The sequence below is a fragment of the Mercenaria mercenaria genome, chromosome 12 (genome assembly GCF_021730395.1).
Source record: "Mercenaria mercenaria strain notata chromosome 12, MADL_Memer_1, whole genome shotgun sequence".
NCBI classification, from domain to species: Eukaryota; Metazoa; Mollusca; class Bivalvia; order Venerida; family Veneridae; genus Mercenaria; species Mercenaria mercenaria.
Window position 1 is genome coordinate 76,673,308 of NC_069372.1, and position 18,803 is coordinate 76,692,110.

General features: G+C 35.7%; 1 protein-coding gene across 3 annotated transcripts; it reads left to right on the top strand.

Moving 5' to 3' along the window:
* The first annotated feature begins 3,822 nt into the window (after positions 1 to 3,822).
* On the top strand, positions 3,823 to 15,508 carry LOC123533671 (fructose-bisphosphate aldolase-like). 3 transcript variants are annotated; one of them, XM_045315422.2, is made up of 9 exons: positions 3,823 to 3,981; positions 7,563 to 7,678; positions 8,142 to 8,317; positions 10,300 to 10,390; positions 10,857 to 11,017; positions 11,272 to 11,355; positions 11,724 to 11,898; positions 12,226 to 12,425; positions 13,061 to 15,508. In XM_045315422.2, the coding sequence occupies exons 2-9, from the start codon at positions 7,567 to 7,569 to the stop codon at positions 13,151 to 13,153; spliced, it is 1,092 nt and encodes a 363-aa protein (XP_045171357.2). In that variant the 5' UTR covers positions 3,823 to 3,981; positions 7,563 to 7,566; the 3' UTR covers positions 13,154 to 15,508. The 3 variants fall into 3 exon arrangements, with proteins under 3 accessions (XP_045171357.2, XP_045171359.2, XP_045171358.2); XM_045315424.2 differs by lacking the exon at positions 3,823 to 3,981 and adding an exon at positions 5,410 to 5,432; XM_045315423.2 differs by lacking the exon at positions 3,823 to 3,981 and adding an exon at positions 6,746 to 6,766.
* Positions 15,509 to 18,803: the final 3,295 nt, after the last annotated feature.

The window sequence follows — 18,803 nt, forward strand, 5'->3', positions numbered from 1 at the left end:
CATTTTGGTGAAGTGTTTGTGAAAAGTATAGAAAATGTCTTGAAGTCTTCGACGCTTTTTGTACTATCACAATCAGTCAAGTAATGACAAATGTTACCTGAATCGAGCGATTTCTGAATGTGCCACCCTGATTTAGCATATAAACTTGATAAGGAATGCTATGCATATAATGCAATACATATATGAAGAACATCAAAGAAAGATAGGAAATAAATGAATTCCGAAGCTACATGCAGTTTTAAAACACGCTTTTGGGTTCATATTGTTGAAATATCACACTCTCATATATCAATCAAAAATCATAAATACTCAGCTCTTGATACTTTCATATTAAAGGCGGTTATATATTATTAATCATTTATTTATAAGAAAATAATAAAACATTTCGAATAGGACTCTTAACTCTTTCTGTTCCATATATATAAATCTCAGAATATGTGAAAAAGTGAAATAGGTCACAAGCTGTTACATGAATGAAACTCCACACAAGCTTCCGTAAGTGAAAAAAATGGCGAAGTCGCTATTGTTTCTTTTCTCTGTCACCATCGTGCCATCGCTCCATCACCATCGTGCTGTCTTGGCATCGCGTATTTCTGATGCAACCGCTGCGCGATTGCGATTGCAACGATTGCACGATGACCTTTACGGGACACCGTACATATATTATGATTTATTGACCAACTTACATGCTATTTTTAGATCAAACAGCAGCTGGCATTGATCTCTATCCTGTCCTTACAAATTTGCAGACTATGGTAAGAATGTTTGGAAATTAGACATACTGTCATAAATGTCTAGCAAACTATCATCCTATATGTAAACAATATTTTATTATAATTTACATGGGCGTACCTGGATGATTTTGAACTGTACGCCAGATAGACGACACAACTATGAGCCAAACAGCGGTGATGCGAGTATGGTGTGTGTGTGTGCGTGTGCGTGTGCGTGTGCGTGTGTGTGTGTGTGTGTGAAGGAGAGAGAGTCTCGATTGGATTGTGTAAGGGTATTCTAGTTTTTGTTGTTATCGTTTTTGAAATCATCGCAATGTTTAATTTTAATGCGTGACTTCTGCATCCGCATTTTGACAGTTTTTATTTTATAAATGCGTCTACCCATAAATTGCGAATGTATCCGGTTTTACCAAATAACCATTGATATACCTTTCTCACACGAAAGTAATATTTTCCTAGCAAATGTAAACCACATCTAATTTTTGCAAACGAAAATTCAAACTGCGTAAATTGCTTGAGTATGTCGGTATCCTGATCTAGATTGAATTGCACATCGATGCTTTTTTGTTCTCCCTTTACATGCTTGAATACCAATGTTTTACTCGGGGCCTCTGTGGCCGAGTGGTTATGGTCGCTAACTTTGAATCACTCGCACCTCACAGATGTTAGTTCGAGCCTCACTCGGGGCGTTGAATTCTTCATACGAAGAAACCATCCAGCTGGTTTACGGAAGGTCGTTGGTTCTACCCGGGTGTCCGCCCGTGATGAAATAATGCAAGGAGGAGCACCTGGGGGAAAAACTAGGACCAGCTTTCATCAATAAAATGATTTCTTTATATAATTTAGAATGAAGTAAAATATCGAAGTTGTTACCACTACCCGTTCCTGGGCGGTGCCAACAGTGTTCTTTTTGTCATCACTGTCTGTTTGTGTGCGTGCGTGCATGTGAGCCTCTGTGTTTCTATTTAAGGCGGGCCTATTTGGCGATGTGTGGCGCTGGCTGTATTTGCTGTGCCTTATGCTTGCAAAGAATATACCCTTACCTTTTCCAAGATAATTACAGGAACAAATAAATCTATTTCAAAAACGAATTTGATAAATCTCATGCAGATGATATTGTTAAACGAAAAACTTGAAATAGCGGCCTAACTCCCTTTAGGCTTTACATTAATTGCAGTTTTTCTTTTAAGGCCCAGATGGTAACCCCGTTTAGTATCCCCGTAAATGGTATAATACGGGTCGGAGAGCCATCCACCTATTAACCATACAATATGAATTTATATAATATACAACAATATGTATTTTGAATTCCAGCAAAAATATGTACATACACAATATTAGTCTACTTGATATTTAATTTTTATATATATATATGGGGATTTCCTCAGATAAAAGGATTTTTTTTTTTTTTTTGGAAATGGACCTCAAAAAAGTTTTCCTGAAAAAAACAAACAAGAAAAACAAAGCTTCTGACAAAAAAAAAACAACAACAACAAATGAATGAATTGGAAAGATAAAAAAACAACCTTAAAGGGTATTGCATTTATTTAGCCCTTTTTCATTTCCCCGGTGTCGAGTTTAATTGTACGCACAAGCGTATCGGCGTATGCCCACATTAAATCTATATTGATGATGTACTATGTATAAATCTAATAAAATATATGTTCTGTTCTGTTCTGTTCCTATCGGCCAAGTGACACTGTTGATTACCTGGAAGACACAAGGTGCTCATATGCACGCGAAAACAAGACAAGACAAGACAAAATTTTATTATGATAACTTGTACACATATTGGTACATCGTTATATATAAACAAAATTGTAAATGAAATTCGTATAAGTCAGTGAACTAAACACATAAGTAAGAAAATATATACAAATATGGTATTATTATTTTGTAAATATTATGGAATCGCCAAGTTAAGACAGATAAATTGAATGAAATGTGTGTGTATACATTTCTATGAATTTTATCCACTCGATAGAAAACATTATTAACTTTAAGTGGAGAATGAAGCAGTTTTTAATTGGAAATACCTAAATACTATGGATTAAATATTAACTTTAAGTAAGGAATGAAACATTTAAATCATTAATAATAAAAGTATGGATTACTACATTAAGGTAGTCGTTACTAGGGGAGGCAACCCATGCATGAATCTTATACTATTTCCTTTATTAAAGTAATGAAAAAGTATTTAACCGTTTCAACATGGTTTCAAAACATGGTTTTCAAACACTTGGGTGGAACTCATGATCGACCTTCCGCCAATGGCTTGTTCAAATCAAGCCTTAACTCAATGTTTTCCATTCATCGTGGTTTCGACTTTCACAGTCGTAGGTAGTTTCGTGATTTCGGCTTTAAAGTTTCGCGTTTTGGGGTTTAGAAAATAACAACTAAAACACACAAATGGTCTGACCGTAAAAAGTGCATTTTTAAAACGTGTTGAAAATCTAAAAAAACATGTTCTGTGACCGACACCTATGCTCAGTTCATTTTAAAATGCTAAAAGATACTGTTTACTATTCCCCAAGGGCGTGTGCGGGCTCTGACCCCACGGACACCTGGTGTGTGAAACACTTGCCTACCCCACCCAGCCCCAACTACTACACACATGAATAACATCTTCATCATTGTATGTATTGATAAATGACTTTTTTCTTTCAATCTAGCTCAGATAAATTCTACCTCTCGTCTGCGTCGGGACATACAATTACGAAAAAAGATATACAAGTGCGTGGTAGCGAAGGCTGGGGTGGAAGGCAAGTGTTCCACACGCCAGGTGTCTGTGTCTGGCTCGTGTCTGGCGCCTCTGTGGCCGAGTGGTTCAGGTCGCTGACTTTAAATCACTTGCCCCTCACCGATGTTGGTTCGAGTCTAGTTCGAGTTGAATTCGCCATGTGATGAAGCCACCGAGCAGGCATGCGGGAGGCCGGTGATTCTACCCAGGTGCCCGCTAGTGATCAAATAAAGCACGGGGGCACCTAGCTGAGGGCAAAGCTGTAAAGTCGCCATATGACCTATAATCGTGTCGGTGCGACGTTAAACCCAACAAAAACAAATTAGTTTACATTAGCCTTAAACATTCAAGGTCAAGGGGTGTGAAAATATCAACCAATGAAATTACAGAAACGTGACACACCTCTGTCGACACGTTACATGTTTATTTGACGATAGCGTCGGTTGTGTAAAGAAGTTAACTATATTTTCTGTGAGATTTGTTTGTGGATATAGATACAGAGTTAAGGTATGTAAATTTTAATGTTTTTTTTTTGTTTACAGTAGGCCTATCTGTTAAACTGTTTATGAAAAAGGTGTAACCCAAGGGGTCAAAATGTAGAACGACGCCGCGTCAGCATTTTAGTATATTTTAATTTTTATACATGTATATTTGTCTGTGTGTATCGTAACGATTGGCCCTTTGCATAGATCTGACATTGATTGTCTGTTAATCATTTAAGTACATGCAGATCAGGTATGAAAGTTATTAACATGCATGCCGATATGAAATTTACCTGTCATCCGGATCCCCCATAATATAGGTTTAATTACAGCGAACTTGCCCTTTCCGAACCAGTTTTTAATTTTTTTATCGCTTTACTTCGTCAAGTTTATATTTTAAATATAAATTTCATCTTAAATGCTGGACAAATATATCACGATTAAAATAATGTGAAAAGAAATTCGAAACAAAACATTGTTCGTAACGGATTTCTGTAATTGATCAGACTGGTACTGTGCGTAATCCGGGTCATACTCGCCTATTTCGAATCACCACAAATGACCTGAAATGGTTTTCTTACTACTATCCACAACAACATAAAACTACCATCTTGAATCGAAAACTGAAATTATTTTATGTCAGGAATAGAAATAATCGCATTTAAGGCCAATTAAATGACTAAAACGATAGGCATGACATCCTTCTTTGGCATTATTGAAATATTCTGTTTTAAAACAGTCATGTGGGCGGTCTTGTCCAATATGTGATTTAATTAGTCACATTGTATAATAATACATCCGCCTTTTTCTTCACACATCTGGCCATGGGTAAAAACAATAACATAAATTAATATTTTGGACACATTGTATCAATATTTTTTCTGCAATCTTTAAACAACGTGCAGCAGAACAGATGTGTGATTCGGAATAGGCACAATGTATGCCATCTATATTTCCTCTTTAGGCATCTCAATGGTCAAATTGTTTTAAATGTGGGATATATGACTAGAAAGAGCATAAAATTTCCTTCTTTTTAATCTCCCTTCCGTTTCATTTTATTAAAAAACTAGAACGCAAGTGCTCTTTGAATCTGACATTTTTGTTTACATTCGTCAAATTTCCACATAAGAAAAAATATAGCATTTGGACAATGTTGCAAATATGTATTATGTAAGAATAACTTGAATATTTACCAGCAATTAATTATTAGTTTAATGTATTAGATATAAAACCAAAACATAGCTTACGGTTTTTCTTGACGTATGCGCGACAGCTGCTTAAAAACTTGGAAATGAGTCAATTTACAGACTGGTTCGGAATAGGCAAGTTCACTGTATTGAAACGAAAATAAATTTTAAGTATTATTTTTTGCTAGTTCACTTTATGGGCCAAAATAAGTAAGTTTTTCTTCTATGTACAACGTCTCAGGTCGGGATAGTTCAAATATTAGGCAAAGTAAGGAATCTCATAGATCAGGTAATGTTTTTATTGGCATTTTAATGGTTAATTATTTATGAATATATAAAACGAATTAGTACAGTGAACTTGCCTATTCCGAACCAGTCTGTAAATTGACTCATTTCCAAGTTTTTAAGCAGCTGTCGCGCATACGTCAAGAAAAACCGTAAGCTATGTTTTGGTTTTATATCTAATACATTAAACTAATAATTAATTGCTGGTAAATATTCAAGTTATTCTTACATAATACATATTTGCAACATTGTCCAAATGCTATATTTTTTCTTATGTGGAAATTTGACGAATGTAAACAAAAATGTCAGATTCAAAGAGCACTTGCGTTCTAGTTTTTTAATAAAATGAAACGGAAGGGAGATTAAAAAGAAGGAAATTTTATGCTCTTTCTAGTCATATATCCCACATTTAAAACAATTTGACCATTGAGATGCCTAAAGAGGAAATATAGATGGCATACATTGTGCCTATTCCGAATCACACATCTGTTCTGCTGCACGTTCTTTAAAGATTGCAGAAAAAATATTGATACAATGTGTCCAAAATATTAATTTATGTTATTGTTTTTACCCATGGCCAGATGTTAAAGAAAAAGGCGGATGTATTATTATACAATGTGACTAATTAAATCACATATTGGACAAGACCGCCCACATGACTGTTTTAAAACAGAATATTTCAATAATGCCAAAGAAGGATGTCATGCCTATCGTTTTAGTCATTTAATTGGCCTTAAATGCGATTATTTCTATTCCTGACATAAAATAATTTCAGTTTTCGATTCAAGATGGTAGTTTTATGTTGTTGTGGATAGTAGTAAGAAAACCATTTCAGGTCATTTGTGGTGATTCGAAATAGGCGAGTATGACCCGGATTACGCACAGTACCAGTCTGATCAATTACAGAAATCCGTTACGAACAATGTTTTGTTTCGAATTTCTTTTCACATTATTTTAATCGTGATATATTTGTCCAGCATTTAAGATGAAATTTATATTTAAAATATAAACTTGACGAAGTAAAGCGATAAAAAAATTAAAAACTGGTTCGGAAAGGGCAAGTTCGCTGTACATGTTGAAACATTAGTCCCATTTTAATCGTCTGAAAACTGGTTCGGAATACGCGAATAAACTGTACAAAATATCAGCTTATAAAAAAGTCGAAAGAATAAGATCTCGAGGTGATTGCCAAAATACTATTATGTCCGCTATTCGGGACTGTATGCTACAGGTTCTTGACCTTAATGTATAACCTCAATGTTATCTTTGTGACCCATTTCTACCACAAAAATACGACTCCACGTCCTTTAACTTGGATTTAACATAGTTTCATAATTGGTTTGTAATATTTCATTCGTGAAAAGTTTTATTAAAAAATACAATTAAAATGTTTAATTTGGTAAATTGGTTATCTCAATGTATTAAAAGTATCATTGTTACAGATGGTACACATGACATTGAATGTCATAGATGTTTATTTGTATTTGTTTGAAGTCAAGGTTGTTGAGACAAGTTTTGAAAATAACACGTATACGCTTGTCTTAAAAACGAATCAAATAAACATTTTCTTTTATATTCATCCGGTTTGTTAGTATCATGTTTGTTTGGCAGAGTTTCAGGTTTCAAGTAAATATAGATTCAAATAACAAAACTAAACTGGTAAATGATAACACAGAAAAGGATGCATGCACTATTACAAAAACATATATTCATTTTTATGTATCTTCTAATTTGATACTGTTCCAGTGTACACGTTATATTCAATAATTACGCTCTTTAAAGCTACTCGCCCGCAGCTGGAGTAAACATTTAAAAAAAATGTTTCCACAAAGGTTGGCTCAGAGTGTATCTTATGACACTGAAAAATGACAAAGTATGTGAAAGCAAGTGTTAGTTACTGATAACATAGCAAAGCTACAGTATTTCAAAACCATTACAACGTTTTTCTCCCTTTTGCACACTATATTTGGTTTATATTTATCAGCATATCTTGCAAAGTTGGAAAGTCCGGATAAAGTTCTGTTTTACTGATTTTGTTGATCTTATTTAAAAGATCAATATCAGTAAAACAGAACTTAAAAGATCAACAATATCAGTAAAACAGAACTTTATCCGGACTTTATATTTTTTACAGCAAGATGTCGAGATTTCCGACCTACCTGACACCTGAACAAGAAGATGAATTGAGGAAGATAGCCAACGCCATTGTGGCTCCTGGGAAAGGAATTCTTGCCGCCGACGAGTCAACAGGTGCGTCTTTTTCTTTTACTGTCTGTCTGTAAAATACTTGATGCCAACACAAAACATTCACACATATAAGGATTCGACCGGCCGTGGGGCCTTCACGAAACATTCACACATTTTAGGGTTCGACCTGCCGTGGGGCCATCATGACTCATTTTTGGTCCGACCAACCGTGGGACCATCACGCAACATTCACACATTTAATCGTCCGACTGAACGTTGCGGCTATCAGGAAACAGTCACTCGTTTAAGGCTCCGAACAACCGTGGGCCCCATTACGAAATATCTACCCTTTAAGGATCCGACCATCATGTCTAACATTATTTCTACCTTCACATCTTAAACAGTTTTTTTGTCTTAAAATATGTTACTTTTGACCTGTATATCATATACTTGCCTTTTTAACACCTGCCTGCAAAACCTAAATGTTCAGCGACCCAGGGCGACAATATTTCTATATATTTTGTAGGTACAATTGGGAAGAGATTTGCTGGTATTGGTGTAGAGAACACAGAGGAAAACCGACGTAGGTACAGAGAACTATTGTTCACAGCAGATGCTGTTGTTGCTGAGAACATCAGCGGTGTGATTCTCTTCCATGAAACTCTCTACCAGAAAACAAAAGATGGAACCCCCTTTGTAAAAGTATGTTTATAATAAATCTTGCCGCTTTACAGACAACTCGGGTCCTATACGTGAGACTGTATTCGTTATTTAGCTAGGCCGTTCGAAGATTGCGTCAGCATTTGTTTGATTTAGTTTTGTATGTATGAATGTATTGAAACTGCACACATGCACAGTATAAGATGATTTATTTTTAGCTCACCTGTCACATAGTGACAGGGTGAGCTTTTGTGATCGCCCTTCGTCCGTCCGTCGTCCGTCCACAATTTCTTGTCTGCACGATAGTGGTTTCATTAATGATTTTAGTTTATCCAGACTTGCTTACAACTTGTATCACCATAAGATCTTGGTTCCTTTCTTGAACTGGCCAGATCCCGTTATGGGTTCCAGAGTTATGGCCCCTAAAAGGACCAAAATTAGCTATTTTGACCTTGTCTGCACAATAGCAGCTTTATTTATGATTTAATTTTTACCAAACTTGCACACAACTTGTATCACCATAAGATCTTGGTTCCTTTCTGCAACTGGCCAGATCCCATTATGGATTCCAGAGTTATGGCTCCTGAAAGGGCCAAAATTAGCTATTTTGACCTTGTCTGCACAATAGTAGCTTTATTTATGATTCGATTTTTACCAAACTTGCACACAACTTGTATCACCATAAGATCTTGGTTCCTTTCTGCAACTGGCCAGATCCCGTTATAGGTTCCAGAGTTATGGCCCCTGAAAGGGCCAGAATTAGCTATTTTGGCCTTTTCTGCAAAATAGCAGCTTCATTTATAATTTGAATTTAATCAAACTTGCACACAACTTGTGTCACCATAAGATCTTGGTTCTTTTCTTGAACTGGCCAGATCCCATAATGTGTTCCAGAGTTATGGCCCCTGAAAGGACCAAAATAAGCTATTTTGACCTTGTCTGCACAATATCAGCTTTATTTATGATTTGATTTTAACCAAACTTGCACACAACTTGTATCACCACAAGATCTTGGTTCCTTTCTTGAACTGGCCAGATTCCTTTATGGGTTCCAGAGTTATGGCCCCTGATAGGGCCAGAATTAGCTATTTTGACATTGTCTTCACAATAGCAACTTCATTTATGATTTGAATTTAATCAAACTTGCATAAAACTTGTGTCACCATAAGATCCTGGTTCCTTTCTTGAACTGGCCAGATCCCAAATGGGTTCCAGAGTTAAGGCCCCTGAAAGGACCAAAATTAGCTTTTTTGACCTTGTCTGCACAATATCAGCTTCATTTATGATTTGATTTTAACCAAACTTGCACACAACTTGTATCACCATAAGATCTCGATTCCTTTTTATACGCCCTAAGGGACGTATTATGTTATCGCCTCGGTGTCCGTCTGTCTGTTGGTTAGCAATTTCCCTTCTGCTCTGTAACTCTTGAACCCCTTGAAGGATTTCAAAGAAACCTGACACAAATGTTCACCTCATCGAAACGATGTGCAGAGCGCATGTTTCGGATGGCTCACTTCAAGGTCAAGGTCACTCTTAGGGGTCAAAGGTCATATGACTTTGTTTTGTGTGTATATTGCTCTGCATTTGCATTGCATTGCAGTGCTCTTGTTTTTATTTGGCAGATCCTTCTTTTGTTCACTTACAATAATTTTTTTTAATTACCCTCCTTTCATGTTACTATAAATAGCTTATTTAGTAACTGTTTTTATTATTGGCTGTAAGGAAAAACCGAGACCACTTTTCTATGGTACAACATGGATGGTACCTCCACTTTTCAGGTGTATTTTGACATATCTGTACCTTTAAGAAAATTTCAACTATATTTTCTCATGATTCTTTTGATTGATCTTGATTATGATTTTTTGACCTTCTTGTCCTTAAGTGCAATGATAACAGGTGAGCGATATAGGGCCATTATGGCCCTCTTGCTTTTGTTCGGAGTAAGCTATAAATTAAAACATGTTTTGTTTTATCTTTGTTAAAAATAAAACGTTCAAATGACTTTTATTTTATTATTTTAGTTACTGACAGATAAGAATATCATCCCAGGAATTAAGGTAGATAAAGGTGTGGTACCCCTAGCAGGAACTGACGGGGAATCTACGACACAAGGTATATCCTCTCCAAATAACTGAAAAATATACATGCCGAGCTGAATTGTACTGGAGTGGGGATAAAAATTCAGTTCAAGTTATGAAAGATAGAAATAAAATTGGATAATTTTTTACTGTCTCCTTAATAACAGTGTGAAACATATTTGAGCCTGACACAGCGGCCATCTATAAAGTTAAGTCGGCTAACTATGCAACTTGACTTTTTGTTCTAATTTATCTTGTTTTAAGCAACCAGTCTTACGCAACGAGATTGTGTCATTCCCTTGGCTGACTTTCTTAATACAGGTGTGACTAATATAAAGTCTTGTATTAGGTTCTGTATATTTTATGATTTTTCCGACACGTCATTAATCTTCTGTATGTAGCAGTTAAGACATACTTTGTAGCAACTGTTGTAACATCCCAAAGTCAATTTCACGTACATGCAGCAGGAATTCGCAAAAAATAGACTTTCATATTTTCAGGTCTTGATGGTTTAGCAGAAAGATGCGCACAGTACAAAAAGGATGGCGCACAATTTGCAAAATGGAGATGTGTTCTGAAAATTGGTGAACATTGTCCGACATACCAAGCCATGGTGGAAAATGCCAACGTTCTGGCTAGATACGCTAGTATCTGTCAACAGGTAGGTGGAACAACTAGTGCAATATAGCCGCATTGATGTACTAAAATGTACATTAGGGTGATTTAGAATTGCATATCAAATACCAAATTATTTTCAACTTTTCAGCTTTTAAATCAACGGGTTATTTCATTATACTATAGATTCACATTATCCATAATCATTCATATAGTAGGCTAAGTTATTTTTTTCATAAAAGTGCATAACCTATGTGTGAGACTTTTGATACACGACTTACGTATGTTCTATTCCTACAGAATGGTCTGGTACCAATTGTTGAGCCGGAGGTACTTTGTGACGGGGACCATGATCTGTACACAGCACAGAAAGTCACAGAACAGGTAATATCCACGCAATAGCTTGTCAGCTGATCTCCTTTCATTTCAGGCTGAATTGCTTATATTTGTACATCTAATTGAATCATTTTGGCTTTGTATGCTATTTACATCAAACGGTGTCTAATAAGCCGTGATTGATCTATCCTAGTTTGATTGTTTTTAAAGCTTTAAGCATATTCGGACATTTTTAGAACAAGCTAAGTAGAGTTAGTAACTTTTGCCTTCTTACAAGGGGTGATAAATGATGATTTAAGGGTTGTTGTGTATAGGAGGTAGAGTAAATGATTACTTATAAATATTAGTTTCCTGTTTAATCATTCTTAAAAAGTGAATTGTATAAATTTAAATTATCAAATACATGTCTGTTTTAGGTTCTAGCTTTCCAGTATAAAGCATTGAGTGATCATCATGTTTTCTTGGAGGGAACTTTACTTAAACCTAACATGGTGACAGCCGGCCAGAGCTGTAAACAGAAATTTACTGCTGAACAAAATGCTAAGGCCACCGTAGAGGCGTTGAGTAGAGCTGTTCCCCCAGCTATGCCAGGTATAGTGTATTGTAGTAGATATATTTAGTCAAAAAGTAAACAGAATGAGTATTGAAATATTCTTTTTATTTTAATGAAGTATTCTGTAACCTAGTTGATTTGTTACCGTAAATACGTTTATTTGCTTTCAAAGGGATTGAACTGTTAATTAAATTTCGGTGCCCATATTTAACCATGTAACTACTTTATTCCTTGTAATGAAATGTGAGAAATAAATTACATCAGATCGTTTCTGACAAAAATACCAATTTATTGTATGAAATATTAATTTAACCACATTGTCAAGATAAGATGTAACTGTACTTTTAGAATATTTTCTCTTGCAGGGGTTGTGTTCCTGTCTGGTGGTCAGTCAGAGGAAGATGCTACCTTAAATCTGAATGCCATTAACACCTGTCCTGGTCCTAAACCATGGGCTCTCTCATTCTCATTTGGTAGAGCCCTACAGGCCAGCGTACTCAAGACATGGAAAGGTGAAGATGGCAACAGGGGCGATGCCCAGAAAATGTTCCTTACAAGGGCAAAAGTGAGTATAAGAACATTATCTGCATATTTTATTTTAAGAATCAGTTGTTACAGATTATATTTTGTAGTATGACGACTGTTTTTATATTTAAGACCCGGCATGCTTCATCACCTTTCTCACTCTGTTTACAAAGACTGTATTAAATTTGCGTTCATTTTGTTTACGCTGAATCTACGTATTTTGTTACCATTTGCATATATTTCACTTATACGTACTAGTATTAAGTCTAAAGTTGCTGTGAATCTTTATTAAGTACATGTGACCTTACCGAGCAGAGAGTCTGGAGAATCGTAGTGCCGCCAGGAAGTCTGTAAATAGAATCGGTGTAAAATGAAGAGGTTAAGAAAGTATCGTGTTTCTAGCCATTGAAGTCATTTCTTGATTATAAACGTTTTATATTGATAGCAGTATTAACACACGTTAACAGAAAAACTGGTATGTTTTTACATTTTCTTTGAGGGCTTCCATGCGTGCCTGAATAGATAAGGTCTCTGACTTCGAATCACTTGCCCCTCACCACCGTCTGTTTGGGCACCTTGGGTGTTCCTCCGCCATAAAAACGTTGAAAAGTCGCCATATGAGCTATAATAGTGTCAGTGTAACAATAAACGTATGTAAACGGTATTGTATTTCAGGCTAATGGTCTAGCAACACTAGGGCAGTATAAAGGCGGCATGACGACAGCCGCTGGTGGGGAGTCACTGTTTGTTGCCAAGCATCAATATTAGAAAGGTCCTATATGAGTTAGCGATAGAGTTGATGTACGGGACCAAACGACAAATCTACGCAGTATCTACAACAGTATGGGAGATCATTTTACAGGACTGGACATTATAGTCTTGTACATGTGTCGCATGAACAAATGTGTATTGCATCAAAATTAAATCATTTTTGATCGATGGAAGTTTAGTTAAACAACTCGTATGCTATTTTCTTAAATCTTGGAACAAAATTGAATGTTGAAACTCACACAAAGAAAATTTATGATTTATGTGATGTCTCTTAGAATCTTTGTAAATTGTTCAGGATTAAATGGCTTTAAATTACAGACGTGACTAGGCTGTTTAAAACCTAGTCTGCTGAAAAAATCAGTCCATTGGTTGGGTTAACGTAAATCTTTACTCCAAATATTGATAGAAATGTGCCATATTTTACCAATTTTGGGTTCTATCTTTGACAATGTGCATAAGTTGACAGTTAATTCAGTGGGTACATGTATAAACAAACCTGATCTGCTATCCTAATGACTTGTTGTATTTGTACTGTGTTTACTAGAATCCATTGTGTATGTGTGGAAAGAGTATGACGATTTTTCACGGAATATTTTGTTTTGTATGCCTTTTGTCTATTTTTTTTGTTAAACGGTACAATGGTGTGTTGCGAAATCTGTCTAATCTGGATATATAGATACATATTGGCATTTAAAATGCAAATAAATAGTTTCAAATATATGCATTAAAAGTGCAAAAATTCTTTTAAAATTAATATCATCACAGGAGAGGTCATTTAACTTTTCCGGTACGAAGAAGAAACAACAGAAAGGAGGTCTACAAATGCTTTGTTTCATACGAATTAGACCTACACAGTTCGTACAATGTATCTTGCAAGTCATTAACACCGTCACGGCGTAGAGACGGATAAAAAGTCCATTATTCCAGGAGAATTTTGTTTATTTATAATGGAGATTCTGCATGTTATCAATCAGGAAAATATGTCTGAAATATGTAAATTAAGCGGAATTCAGATCAAAACTCCGCCTGGAAAAAATGGCACGTGTGGATAACATGCGGAGTAGTTTTTAGATCGTCCGATATTTGAAAACAAATCCTGAGGTATTGTCATGCACTTGATCGTCGGCGTTGGTTATTTTTTGTTTAGATCCACCTTTTCTCCTAAACTATAAGAGCTTCAGCTTTAAAACTTTGCACACTTGTTTATCATCATTAGGTGACTATGTAGGCCAAGAACCATAAGTCTAATATGCATTTTGGCTGAATTATGGCCCTTTTTGTACTTAGAAAATTTGAGTTTCTTGGTTAAAATTTTTGTGTAGGGCACTTTTCCCAAAAAACTATCAGAGTACAGCTTTAAAACTTTGCACACTTATTTTTCATTATTAGATGAGTAAGTAGACCAAGAACCATAACTCTAACCTTGTCAGTATTATGGTCCTTTTTATACTGGTCTGTTTAATATGACTGCACATTTGTCCTCGTCTCTGACATTACATGCACAGGAAACAACCCTTGTACTTGTAGACGATTTAGACCGGTGCATGTTGGTAAATAACGCGCAGTTCCCGTTACATCGTAAATAATTTACGCGGTAATTAGAAACAAACCTACATCGTTTTGACATCACCTTTCATCACGTCTGCTCAATGATGTCAATTTCTGCACTTTGCCTGGTTTCCTGTGTTTACTATTGAATAGTACTGTGTAGCAGTAAATGAGCATTTCTGCACTACGAAGGAACAACATTGAAAGGTTTCAAATATGAAAGCCTATACCTGCTAGGCAGAAGTGGAATAAACTATAGTACGTACCAAAGAGCTATAAAAATAAAAAATACGTACCTAAGAGAACATTAGCAGATGGACATAAATGCAAGCACTTCCATTCGTTATAAAGAATGAGAAATATTTTTAAAACATAGACAGAAAAGCTTTAAACTTAAAGTTTGAACTTACACCTTACATGTAGATATGTTTTTATAGCGGGGCGTAATGCTGTACTGCACTTAATTTCTTAACTATATGAGATAAGTTATACATATTTCATACATATTTTATTCGGATGAGAGCAGTTGTAATAAATAATACTGTTTATCTGTCCTAGAATCGTTTCATTAAACATTTTTTTCTTCTGTTGCATATGAGTAAACAGAAATATTTATCCTAGCGTGTGTTTTGTGAAGACACAAACATTAGTCTTAACAAAACACACACTATGATACCACTGCTTCAAAAAGTGAGCACCAGTCTATTTTTCTTCTTCATAGTTCTCTTTATTCAATTTTCACTTTTTTGTAAACATAATCGTCACTAGCGCCATCTTTACAATAAAGTGCCAATTTTAAGCTTTTGCATGTTTTCTGATATATTCCAAAACACGGCCAATCATACTGTTGGACTTAACATTTTACATGTTTTCAACATTGTGAGTTGAAACCCGCTCATTTAGCACAATTCAAGGTTTCATCTTACATTGACACCTTGTGCTGTAGATTTCATAATGTACATTTTGCAGGAATTCTTTATTTTTTCTTGCACGATACAGAGTGTAGTCATCTTCAAAAAATACAAATCCCTACTTCCAAAACATCTGAAGGCTAACAAATGATGCACTTCAGTATTTGTATTTGCGCAAATGATATTCTTACTCAGCAAATGTTTGTATCCGTTCGGGCTGAAATATCTACGACACACACATGTGTCATATTCTCACATTGTTCTCTGTTCCCATACCAGAGGTGGCCGTATGCAAAGTCAGCTTGGACCGCAAGGCGGTCATACAATTAGTGTTCCTTTCATTCTTTGGTATCACCCATTTCAAGATTTTATCCCGAACATTAATCGCCAATTAAGGAGTACCCGTAAACATCGTGTGCATATTTTCGTTTCTGCTTGCCAAAATAAGCGAATATGGTCCCAAGCTGCCTAGTTGAGTACATGTCGCCAACAGTAGACGGACACTTGTATGAAACGTGGCCGCCGCAGTCCCTAGTCATGGAACTGCACGGGAACACTTGATTTGTAAACAATGTGACATTTATGGAACCGCATTCTGAAAATAATAGAAATTAATTGCAAACTTTGTAATCTAAGACTTAATAAAGGCCCTGCATGGGCCGAAACTTTGTCGAAAAGAGTGATGATAAAAGCTATGAAAACAATCCCCGTGGATATTTATAAAATATATTTGAAATTACTTGTTAGTATACGATATTGCAGCACGTAATGACACCTCGACGGCTCGCATGAAGGCTGAACACCACTTACCATGTCTTTTCCTTAATTTCATATACAATCTACAAAGTTGATAACGTAATTTTGATAATTTTCAGAGACAAGTTCCTATAAAAACAATATCTGCTATTTAAAAGGAAAAAGAAAAAGGGTAGAGATGTTAGCTTAAATGTAAGAAGGTAAAGTTTCAGCCACTAAACCCTTTTTAGAACAGCCTTTGCGGAGGAACCAAATGACCGAAAGATGCGCTACTTTCTCACAATTAAACACTAAAATGTTAGTTAATCTGTCATTTTTCGAGATACAGCCGTTGTTAGAGATCTACTTTATTGTGGTGATAAAACATGTCATGGGCTTATTCTAATGTTACCATATTGCTACATGCCACATTGTTTATTATATCTTGATTTATAATAGAGCTGGGATGGGTATTGTCAAACGTGCTTGTTTTTCCGATCACTTTTTTCAAGATTTGATTAAAATGTTCACATTTAAGCAATAGTTGAAATAAATTCAACATTAATTTGCATGTATGTTTCTCGACAGTTCTGTCATATAAAGAAAACCGTACTGCAGTAGCATGTATAGTTTACTTGTTATGGACCAGATCATACTAAGTTAGTGACATTTGTGCAATGTGATTTTCGCGAAATCTCAAACATGGCTTGTGAATCTGATAACCTGAAAGGTAAACATTATTTTATGAAAGCGATAGGCCCTAGATGTCTGATAAAAGCAATTGCCACTTTCCTTCTCTTGAAGCAAAAAAGAACTGTACTGTGTGCTTAGAATTATGTGTTATAAGTTAATATATACTGCCTTGGAAGAGATAAACCATGTAATTTTAAGATACAAAGGTAATCGGGTCTTTAATTATCACCGATCTTCATTTAGCAAGAAGACGTTGTCTTAACAAAAAAGTAAGCATCTATTACCGAACAGTGCAATTTTATGCTTATATATTGTTTTATGTTATTTTTGTTGTTATTATTTTACCGTAAACGTTTAGTTACAAATGAAAATGAAGCTGTTTTCTTCGAAGTTGTCACTTACCGCTTAGTGAAGCATTTGTTCAGGTTACATCAACATCGGACACTATGCATTTAAAATGCATTCAGAACTTCCAAGCCTTCACTGTCATCGAACACCACATCCTTTGTGTCTCCACCCACGTCGTTCCTCGCTCCAGCGTCCAGTAATACCCTGTTTTTCTTCGCTCTTTCCTTTTCTTTTTTATTGCTGTACGTTCTCGTCTGCTTGAGTTCGTCTTTAGATGTGCCCATCTTTTCGCCAGTTCTGAAAACGTCACTTCTACTTTCCCGTGGCGTGTACGGAAAGTCTGGCGTTATTTGTTGGTTTCCACTCAGAGTGAAAGCGCTCGAAGATCTAAAAACTCTCGTGACAATAAGGTCATCATCCACTATTTCCTTGTCTGCCTTGCTTCCTCTGCAACAACAACAAAGTAAATCTAACAATCTTGATATGATAGATTTTCTTTTTGTAGTTTTGTGGTTTTCTGGCATTGTGTTTCACGATATTATGTAAGCTTTATAGCCCTTAGATACGACGTTCGGTTTTGACGTCATAAAGCCAAAATCTCTCGTCGGCGAGACCATGGAAGTTAACGTGTAAACGATATGTATTTTTATTTTTTACTTGCACCAGCAAACAACAGAGTTAGTGTTTGCTTAAGAATATTCGTTTGAAAAAAAAAACAACAACAAAAAAAAAAAAAAAAAAAAAAAAAAAAAAAACAGTTTGAAAGTAGGCCTACCTTTACTAATGTGAATTGTAAAACATTCTGTACACAGAAAATGTAGTCAAAATTAGGAATTTCACAAACATTCACATATAAAACATGACAGAGAGATAGTTACTGTACTGATTTCACAATTGAAAGGTCGTGGGTTTAAGTCCAGTCAAAGACCGGACTTCCTATATAAAAACACGAATAGTCTCTCTGATATGACTGTAAATCGAGCTACAATGTAGGTGTTATACACACTGCACATGAAAACCCCCCTGAATATTCATCAAAACTTTACCCTGAAAGTTTAACCACACGTTATGTAGTTGTATTACTGATCCTTTCACATATTGTTTTAAAGCTCAGAAATGAAGCTTCAAACAGAACAAATGTTTTATAAATCGTGATATAGCCAGCATGGCCCAATATAAGCTGATATAGCCAGCGCCCCCCCCCCCCCCCCCACCACACACACACCCACCCACAACAAACAAAAACAACAACAAAAAAACGGCTGAACTGTATAGAAGGTGGATCAGCCTTTGGTACGTTTAGACGCAATTATTGACATTATTGATATGCAATAAGAATAAATCGCCACAAAAACACAACAATCATGAATGAAGTGGAAAAATACTTACGAAGCGCAATAAGAATGTAATCC